A 10,248-nucleotide genomic window follows, 5' to 3' on the forward strand; every position below is an offset into this window, starting at 1 on the left:
CTACCTTCCTGCAGATATATTTTCATTCAATGCCTGACACCACTGAGCAGTAAACAAGTTTACATGTATCAACACATTTCAGTGCTCCAAATATTCAGCTAAGTTTCTGCAACTACAATAGTATGATCTCAGTAACAGTCCTTTAGTACCGTGATCCTAAAACAATCAATAAAAATAGCTCTGACATATATACTGTTTATACACTTGGGATCTCTTCAAAGTTAGATGTAAAATGCAAAATAAAATAACTACAAAACAGAATTACCTTTAACTTATCACTGCACCAGACCAGTAAGGAATTACAAGTTCTTTCTGCTTTATTTTACAGTATTTTTAAAGAGATGGGTTATTTTTATTCAGACACTGGAACCAAATATAACCCCACACTCAAAAATACTACTGCAACAGCCTGATAGCACTCACCGCAAGTAATACTGTTTTAAAGCGAAGGCAGCGTTAGAACAACTTCTGGGAAAGTTAAACTCCTCTACAATTTCTCCCCACTGATTCTTCTCTGATACCTGTCAAAAACAACACATACAGGCCGAGATACACAACGTACACATAAACACGTCGTTGACAGCGAACATCACAAAAAAACCCACAAGCTGCCATGAAGCAAATAGATAAAAATATAAAAATAACTGAACAGGAATGTATATGGGATTTAAGACTACATATTTTACTGACAGTCGGTGGTGGTTCCCCTTCAGGAATAATCCCGTCTCTCAGCGGCATTTTGCTGTATTTATTTTTTAATATACGCATTATTTTTCCCGGGGAGGTAGGGGGGGCGGCCGGGAGGGTTCGCATTGTTTTGGGGTTTGTTTGTTTTTGTTTTTACTGCCTGGACAATAACCAATCGGGAGTCCCTCTGTCGCCCCCTTTTAAATCCTGCCGCGGTCCGTTAAAAACCCGAAGAAGTTTAAAATGCTGCGGGGAAGCGGTGGCGGGGGCGCCCCCTGGCCCGCGGGGCGCGGGGGAGCCGGCCCGGGGGGTCCCCCCAGCACACAAACACACACACAGGCAGGCCTTTCTTTTGAGGCCTACATTTCTGTCCCTAGCCTTGAAGCCTAAAGATGGCTATTTGATTACACACCGTCTTGGGTGCCCCTTTTGTTATTTTTCCCCGGGAAGGGCTCGGAGGGCAGCGCCCGGCCCCCCCCGGCTGCGAGGATCGTTTCCTAGCCCATGCTCCGTGCCGATTATCGATGTTAAACATGCCCGCTAATTTTGAGTTGCACTAAAACTGCACTCAGACTCTCTCCTCTCTGCCTCTCCCTCTGTGTGAGAGAGAGAGAAACACAGCGAGCTGCCACCACAAGCGAAACAAACTGCCTTCCGCCGACCGGAGCCCTCCGTTCCCCAGTCGCCTCCTCCTGAGGAAGGGGGGCAGGGGCGAGGGGCTCCAGCGGAGGCAGGAGAGGGGTGTGCGCCGTACCCCCGATCCCTCTTCAACGCTCCGCCGACAAGGCCAAGCCACCAACCTGCCTATCTGCTCGCTTCCTTCTTCCACCCCCCACCTTCTCTAACCGCCTTTAAATAGGACGGTTCCCGGCCACCCCAGCTCCCCCCGCCGCCCCCGGGGGTCAGAGAAGACTTTTAGGAAGAGGTTAGTGGGAGGGAAACCCAAATTAAAACTTCCACTCACCTTCCCAAATCCGCCTAAAGTGGTGACTCTGGTGTAGAGAGCGTGAAGATCCAGCTCCTTCCCACCCACCACGGGGATCTTCTTAAAAGGAGACCTGCCAGAGGAGATACACACAAAACACCACAACTTGTCAGCTCTGCCCCCTTTTCTCCCCTCGCTGGGGCTGCCGTGTCCTTCAGGGAAGGGGCTGGAAGTTGGATCTGGTCGGTTTAAAAGCCTCCCCCCCTCCCGTTCCATCTCCCCATTTTCCTCACCCTCTGCTGTGGTGAAACTGCCGCAGCTCGTCCAGGAAAGCGAGTCCCTTTCTCCGCTGGTCTGCGTGGTTTTTACCCGTCGAATTTGCCATTTTTGTAATAAAAAAGGTTCTCGTAAAAAAAAAATAAAATCCAATTTGAAAAAAAAAAAAAAAAAAAACGGCCGACAACAACAACAATCCGCGGCTCCTCCTTGTCTTTAAGAGACCCAGGTGCCCGTGCTCGGCCGGGGATCAGCCATGGAGAGGGGCTTGGTTGAAAAAAAGTTTAAAAGGAATAAGGGAGCCCAGAGAGTGTGGTAATTGCGAGTCCTGTCTCCACACAACACACAGGCAAAGAGGCAGGGAGGGAGAGGGGCACCTCTCAGTAATTCCTCCTCCCGCTGCTGCTGCCTCTCTCAGCACCACAAACCCAACCGATCCAGCCTGCACATGAGACTCAACATGGTGCTGCTGGATCACACAATGAATTGGGTTACTGTTGTGGTGGGGTGGGGGGGGAGCCGGAGTGAGGTATTGACAGTGTGTGTGTGTTACAGCCGCGGCTCCATGCGATCTCCCTCTCCCTCCCTCGCTCGCTCGCTCCCTCGCTCGCTCTCTCTCACACACACACTGTACAGCTACGGCAGCGGCGGCGGCGGCGGTGGCGGCGGCAGCGGGATTCACTTCTCTTCTCTCTCAGACAAAAAGATCTGAGGCCGCCGTGCTTCTGCCTGGACGAGAGCGCAACACAGCGGACCCCGGAGGCCGCTCCCGGTACTGCACAAGGCAGCTCTAAAGGCAAAAGCCAGCGCAGCCCCAGCAAGCAGTTCCTGGCGGGGAACAATAGGCTCCTCTCGCCGCTAAGGGCTCATCTGCAATGTGCCGCAAACTTCACACAAAGCCGGGCGGAAAGAGGCGAGGGAGAAGGAGAAGAGGGGAGGAAAAAAACGACTACTACCGGTTGTTCCGGGGCTCGGGGCCGGGGAAAGGGCCCTCCCTCGCCAGGCTCGCGCCGATCAGCCTCTCTCCGTTGGCTGGCGGCGGTGGGGGGGGGGGGGGGGGGTGGGGGGGGAAGCCGCAGGGGGGAGGGCAGGAAAGGTGGATTTGGAAAGCGGGGCCGAAATTTTTAATTGGACTAAGCCCAACGCCCTGAGTTCAAGGGGAGAGAAAACAACAACCGAAGGGGGCACTGGTGGATTTGGAGTTTTGGAAAACTTTCCGAGTGCCCGGGCCTGAGGTGCTTCCAAGGGCAGGAAGTCGCCCCGGATGGCACGGCGGGGCCTCCTGCTGGGCCGGAGGGGCCGCGGGAGCTCCTCGGTTCGGGACGGGAGGCGTTGGAACCTCCCCAGAGGAGAATGGCGAGCTCCTTCCCCGGCAAGGGGGGCCTGGGGAGGTCTGCCAGCAGCGGCCTGCGCTCTGGATCCTTCCGTAAATGTTTATTTTTTTCCCTTCGTGCCCTCAGATACTGTGCCCTGTAATCAAAGTGCTTTAGGACTGCTGTACACAGTCTAAGCCACCTATATGTTCCTGTATATTGATCAGGAGGACATACAGTATGAAGCCAATGGAGGAGGAAGGCCTTGGCCCCTCACTCTGCATGGACACTGCAGGCTGCTTTCCCCTGTGCCTGTGGTGTGTGCAGTGTTTGTAAACACTCATCTCCTGACATGTTTTCCACCCAGGGGAGCCCAGGAGGAGACCTGCACGACAACCATGAGGGAGACCAGTGCTGCTTGGGGTAAACAGGAGCAAGAAAGGCCCGAGCACTGAACGGCAAGTTCTGGTGAGCCTCTGCTCCTCAGGCAGAGCTCGTGGTGACCCAGGTGGGCATTTGCCCTTCCGTGGCATGCAGACAGCTGCAGATGAGCTCCTGCTCTGGTTCAAGAGGCTCTGGAGGAGTATTTGCCCCTCACAACCGATAGCTAAAATGCAAGGCCAGATCAGGCCTTTAGAGTTGGGGTTTTGTGTTGCTTTTTTTTAACTTGGACTCCTCATTAAAGTCAGTAAGGAGCTGTGTTTTAAAATCAATGGCACGTTATGGCCCCAAGTGAGTACTTGAATAAAAAATGTGATTTCTACTCCATGTACTAAGTTCAAAAATATTTTTTCTCAGAAAAATCTTCTGACTCGAATGCTTTCAGCTTGAATATAGCCATAAAGACATGAGATTTAGTAAGACGCTTGGTAAGATTTGCCCTAGGTTCACACTTTGGGGGAAGGGGGAGGACAAGGAAGAGCAATCCCTCGGTTTCATATTAATACTCTGTGTTCAAAGTTGTTCTCTGTGTGTGGATAGAGTGGTTGTGTGCGGATTCCAGTGTAAGAAAATGCAGTGTCTTACTCACTGTAGCATTAAGAGGCCCCCCTCCCCTTAAAAATAGACCCTCAGCAGATCCTGGTCTGCAGCTCCTGTCCGTGACACTCTTGAGTTTCTGCTATTTCAGCAAGAGTATGCGTAAGGCTCCCAAAGCCAGGATAATATGAACGAGAGAGGTTTAAAACATGCGATTGAGGGGCTAAATCGCTCTTTCAGACACACACATACACACACAGAGCTAAACCTTCCTTCGCAGGAGGGCGGTGGTTTTTAATCATGCCCTAAAAATTCCTTCAGAGCAGGGGGGTCTCTCTCCCTCCGCGAGGGGCGGTCGGCGGAGGTGAGTCCCTTTTCTTAGCCCGGGTGCTGTGTGAAGGGGAGTGGGAGGCAGAGGGGAGGATAGGCAAATTGCGTAGCAGGGCTAGGTGGGTTTCCATGCTAAGCGCAGCAATTGCGCACGGTCCCTTACGTAACTGTCAGCTGGGGATTCCCTAGACGGGGTCACTTTATTCAACCATTACACAGACCCCGGCCGCCGCTCCGGCGCGCCTGGGCTGCCGGGGGCCGCCGCTGCTGAGGCTGCGGCTCCGGCTGCGGCTCCGGCTCCAGTTTAGGCTTAGCGCGGCGGCTCCTCACAAAATGGCGGCGCCCATGGAAGCAGCAGCCCCATTTTGTGCCCGGCAGAGCCTGTCAACAAAACGCCGACTTGGCCAAGGCTGAGGAACAGAAGGCGGCGGCTCGTTCGCGTTACAGAGAACGGAGGGAGGAGAGCGAAGGATTTCACCGCCCTCCCGCCGCCGAGAGGAGACTTTCTATCAAGTGTGCGCGTTGGGGGAGGGAGAAGAGGGAGGTGAAGGGGGACGCGAGCAGCGAGCGAGTCAGAGGCTGCGTTATCCCAGTGCGGAGCTGCCGGAGCGGGGGAGGGGAACCCGAAGGCAGGCGGTCTTGGCGTTGCCCGCGCCGGCTCCGCCGCTCGGCGGGGCCCTGCCCGCGGGGACCCGAGGGCTTCGGAGGCAGGAGGCCGGGGGAGCAGCCGGCGGCGCAGGGCCCGGGGGGCAGCGGTGGGCGCGGGAGCCTGGGGCTGCCTGGGCGGGAGGCGCTGCTCCCCGCTCCCGGCCGCCCGCGCAGCCCGGGCGGACGGGACCGTTCCTGTCGGATTCCGGCGAACCTGTAATGAGTGACAGGAAGATCTAGCTCCTTGTGTAGCTAACTAGGTCACTGTCAGCAGTTAATTACTGTTTGTTTCATTTTAGTGCGTGCCTTATGAATAAACCGGCTATTAGGCTGATGCTTCCAGTAACACTACCCAGCAGCAAGGTACAAAATGTCTGAATTGGGCTCTGATCTTGTGATGCCAGCTTCGTAATAACTACTATTTTACGTTAACGATGTCTTGGTTCTTGTAGCTTGGTTGTTCGGCTGATAGCTAAAATAATTGGAGATTCCCTATGACCAGGCTTTGAAGCTTATAGTAGTATTACACCACCGGCTTTGTGGTTTTTATATTGGTGGGGGCTCCCCTCCTTTTTGAGATAGAGAAAGGGCTTGTGGATTCCATTTTTCCTGATTTATTTGTCTTAATATGCATGCGTTTTAGTGGTATTGAATAAAGGTGGTGCCCAGTTTATGGTGGAAGTGATGATTTTTAAACGCTCTCATTACAGTGATATTTAAGAATTATGAAATATTTCTTGTTGCATATTAAAGAGTCAAAGGGCAAATGGGAACAAAATTTAGCTATTTAGAAAAATATAATCTTTTAATTGATCTGTAGTACCTGTCAATGCAACTTGAATTTATTTAAATTGTAAAATAAAACTTGTACCATTATAAATTACTTATAAAAGTTACCATATGTAATGAATTTCAGTGTGTAAATATTATGTGTGGAATGAGCATTCTTGTAGACAGGCAGTGCAGGTCCAGTAGCTGAACTGTCACTGTTCAGTAGTAGTTGGGTACTGGGGTTTTTTTGTTGCTTGTTTGTGGGTTTTGTGTCTGTGTTGTTTTCTTTTCTTTTTTTTTTCTTTTTTGGCATAACTGTGCCAAGTGAATCTTCTGTTCTAATAGCTGTGTTGCAGTTTCAAACTTTGTTCTTGAGTCTTTCGTATTAATTTTTGTGTTTATTACCTATCTAGTGAACTGCAGATATCCAGAGAGCGGGCCACAGTTGCTCCTGTCAGTGTGCCACTAACTCTGCATTTGCTTTCTGGTTTGTGAAGTATTCTTGTTCATTTCCTTTTTCATTTCTGCTTCTGCTCCTCTTGAATTGTGTCAACATTATGTTTTGGTTGGAGTAACTGGTATCACTGGCTGTATGCTACTTATATTAAACACTAAACTGTAAATCCTTAGAAACTGAAGTTAGTGTATTTTATCTGTTTGTGTGTATATGCCTGTCTATATATATGTGTTTAGAAAATACAGCCTATTAGATGGACTAGTGAAGACAGTAAATTCACTCTTAAATCTGCAGACAGTAGCATGTAATATAGGTGCAGTCTGCAGATAAACACAAGAATTACAGGATGAGCATCTGGTAGAGGAAAAAGGGTCAAAAACCCAGTGGCAAATTTTCGTGACATTCATCTCAACCATTTTTAATAAAAAATGTTGAAGTGTTGCAGTTAGCTGCATATGTTAGGCTAAAGACTTTTAACTGCATAGCTTGCTGTGACAAATGTACACTTCAACAAGGGGTATTTACTCAGCAAGGTATTAGTCCTACCCATTCTTACTGAATAATACTTAAAATTATTTATTACTTTTTAGCTTGCAGGGTTTTTTAAAGAGGCTGCTACTTTGTATAGGCTGTAAGTGGCTAGTCTTAAATGGAACAGGATTAAATCATAAATTAAAGGTCTTATGCATGAAATGAAATGCTCAACAGTACAGCAAAGGTGGGAAAGCAGATGTACAGTATCACAAGCTACTTCTGTGCACTTGTGCAGTATTTCCACTACAGTTAGTGGAACCTGACTACCCCAGCAGGCGTGGCTTAAATAATACTAATGCTGGTTGTTTATTTAAATTATTTGGGACACTTCCCTCCTGACACATTGTGCACTTTCCTCATTTCAACTTTATGGCACTGCTCAGGAGATAAAACAGAAGGAAAAATGGGTTGCATAAACAATGTTGTAAATACTCAAATTGATTAAATGCTTTGAAAAATGTTATCTGTAATTACTGTAATTTTGTAATAACTTGCTGTTCTCACAAAGGTCCAACTCTTGGAATCAGTGAATTTTATGATCATCTAAGCTAAAAATACTTCAAAGTTGAGGGGTTTTCAGTTGTGCAATGAAGTATGAAACATGAAGCAGGAAAACCCTAAATGCAACTGAAGGAGAAGTAAAAATGAATACGTAAATGCACTCCCACTTGATTTCAAAACTGCAGTGCTTTTGAAATCGTAATTCTTTGTAGGTCCTGGTTTATGTTTTCTGAACACTTAGGGTTGGCAATACTTCAATAGTAAGTTTAGGAAGATTATCAAATTAATACCCTTTTCTTACAGGTGAAAAGTACTTGTTGCATTTCTCAAGTTATACCTGTAATGCAGATTAGGGTCTTTATAGCGGAAAATGTTTTGAGGTTCTAACAAGCATTGGTCTGCAGGACAGAAGTGGCAAATGTCCTGACAGCAAACAGTACATGTTTTTTAAAAAGAAAATAACATATTTGTACTTAGTAAATTACCTGTTTCTGGTGTTACTTTGTGATTACCTCTGTGTTTGTGTGATCTGGTGGATGGCACACTTCCCCTGCCACTATAGCTGTACATGTTCCCCGAAATAGCACTAAGTGTGATTCATGTTTCTCGTTGGATGTGTGAAAGTTTGATTGAGATGCAAAACTGTGAGAGTTCTTCTGAATGTTAAAAAGGAACTCTGCTCAGAAATACAGAAACAATCAGGTTAAATTTGTCTTAGTTTAAGGGCTTTTGTGGAGTTAAGAATGATGGTATCATGCAAGGGTGGAGAAGGTCTAGTTGACCTAGAGCAAAACCAAACCTGATAACTCCATAATGTTTGTTAGGAGGCTGAGTGGCAAAATGCTGCTAGTAGGAGAGTTCTCAGTATTGCAGATCTGCCAGCAATATTTGCTTGTCACGTAGCACTGTCTCATCTTTATATTTTTACCAATTCAAATGGCAGTCAACGGTAGCTAAAAATATGTAGAAATTTCTCTGAGTAAGCGGTTGCCTTAGTTAACTTCTGTACAGGCATAAATGGGAAGTAGTTTGTGCAACTGTGAATGTGTGGACTGACAATACATGTGACAATTTATGCATCTCAATATAATACAAGTTGCAAAAACTTTTTTGAAAACTTCAGTTGTAAGTGAAAGAAATACTGATTAAATAGCATTTAAATTAACTAACCCATTGAAATTGCTCAAGCAAACAAAGTACTTTAAAGCAGTGAAAACACATCAATGCCTTATGAACACAGAGACACTTTTGAAGGAGAAAATCTGTTGTGTAATTATGATTCTCAGTCTATCTGTTGGTGATCTGTTTAGTATGGATTTGGTCTTAGACTGCTGGTAGGTGAGCAGCACTGCATTGGCTGCTGTTATATTGCCTATATAAGAGGAAGTATCTATTTTCAGACTAACTGAAATGAGAAGAAAAAAGTCTGAAACTTACTGCATTGATCCAATGCTGGTAGGATGCCTAACTTGAAAATCACACTTAAAGTATTCGACTTAAATTATCCTACAGCAGAATCTACCCTAACAAAAAAAGCTGGTGAGAAACTGTTTTTGTGGTTGTTTGCATATAAAGGGCTATCAAATGTAGTTGAGTATCAGTTCCTGTTGCTTGCAGTAACATAATAGCTTTTGAAGCTCCTGGGGGAATCTGTGACTTTCTTAATCTCCAGATAGTATAAAAATGTTTATTAGGCTGAGTTGCTGCCATTTCTGAATTTTAAACCTTAAGGTCTGTCTTACCCAGAATCTTGTTGCAAACAGGAGAACTGCAGTTGCTTAGGAAAAAGTAGAAGAAATAGAGTGTATATAGGCCCTATGTCTTTCCTCAGTTCTTGATCCTGGGGCTTCCAGAGCTACCAAGAATGACTGATGCACAGAGCTGGGCCAGTGTCTGTTCTGAGCTGAGATGTACCCCATACTGTTTAGAAAAGAGTGATCATAGTCCTCTTTTACCCCTTACCAAGAGACAAAAGTACAGTCTGTGGATATTTAACACTGGGGTAGCAGTGTTATAATGCGTTACGAAAACTAGTCTGCTTGTTCTTGTCCTTACCTAGCTTGTGTGTGGAGAAACTGCAGGCAGGGAACTGCTTCCCTCTGTGAGGCTCCCTTGCATGTGCTGGAAAACAGTACAAGAAGCTGGAAGAATTCTTGCAGTCCTGCTGAGGAAGGAAAAAGGGAGACGAAAGAAAATGTGGGTTCAAGCAAGAAAGCTTGACAATTTTGGGTGGAGCAAGTCCCCTCTCAAGGGGGCTTTCAGCAGTGTCACAAGCACCTTCCACTTCAGATGCGTATCTCCTTAGATGCAGTTACTGTATGTTTTGTTTCCATATTTTGCTGAATCAGGAATACTTAGTACTGCAACTATTCACACATGATTTGTAATCTTAAGGCTGGCTTTATTGTTTGCAAGTATGTTATTTCAGTTTCTTGAACACAAGCTTCCAGTGACTTAAGTGGCGCGCTGCACTTGGGATTGCTTGTAGTGAGTTCCCCAGCATAAATAGCACTGCCCTGAGTTTACAGTATGGTCTCTTGGAATAAAAGTTCTTCCTGTCTCATTTCATCGTTCATCAAGTTGCTCTAGTGTTAGTTTACAAAGTCAAAATAGATTTATGTTTTTTAGTGCTGCAAGTTTAGCTAGATTTATAAGACAATAAAAGTAAAGTAAGCCTGTCTGTGAGTGAAACCCTTAGAATGCTGTGTTTAATCTGTTACCTCTATTTTAATAAGTCTGGGCTCATTCTTCACTTTGCTTTAGGAAAATGAAATAATGTCATAGTTTTTCCTTCAAGAGGTTGCCAAGCTTTTACAGAGTCTCAATGG

At 46.5% G+C, this 10,248-nt stretch overlaps 2 protein-coding genes and 1 long non-coding RNA gene across 4 annotated transcripts in view; 2 read left to right on the top strand and 1 right to left on the bottom strand.

The window, feature by feature from the left end:
* The window catches only part of ARID2 (AT-rich interaction domain 2), a 104,074-nt gene extending 101,341 nt beyond the window's left edge, over window positions 1-2,733 (bottom strand). The window contains exons 1-3 of one of the 2 annotated variants that reach the window (XM_065690534.1): window positions 1,906-2,733; window positions 1,652-1,745; window positions 424-521 (exon numbers count right to left, since the gene is read on the bottom strand). In XM_065690534.1, the coding sequence (XP_065546606.1) occupies window positions 424-521; window positions 1,652-1,745; window positions 1,906-1,997 (284 nt within the window). In that variant the 5' untranslated portion in view covers window positions 1,998-2,733. The other variant, XM_065690453.1, reaches the window with a different exon arrangement.
* A 224-nt stretch (window positions 2,734-2,957) lies between these two features.
* LOC136019954 (uncharacterized) lies at window positions 2,958-3,969 on the top strand. Its single transcript, XR_010615138.1, has 2 exons — window positions 2,958-3,439; window positions 3,569-3,969. It is a non-coding gene; the product is annotated as an uncharacterized LOC136019954 (long non-coding RNA).
* A 368-nt stretch (window positions 3,970-4,337) lies between these two features.
* LOC136003282 (uncharacterized) overlaps window positions 4,338-10,248 on the top strand; it is a 69,121-nt gene continuing 63,210 nt past the window's right edge. The window contains exons 1-3 of the mRNA XM_065668290.1: window positions 4,338-4,341; window positions 4,818-5,373; window positions 5,457-5,520. Coding sequence (XP_065524362.1) covers window positions 4,338-4,341; window positions 4,818-5,373; window positions 5,457-5,520 — 624 coding nt within the window. The remainder of the gene's footprint in view (window positions 4,342-4,817; window positions 5,374-5,456; window positions 5,521-10,248) is intronic.

The sequence above is a fragment of the Lathamus discolor genome, chromosome 1 (genome assembly GCF_037157495.1).
Source record: "Lathamus discolor isolate bLatDis1 chromosome 1, bLatDis1.hap1, whole genome shotgun sequence".
Lineage (NCBI taxonomy): Eukaryota > Metazoa > Chordata > Aves > Psittaciformes > Psittacidae > Lathamus > Lathamus discolor.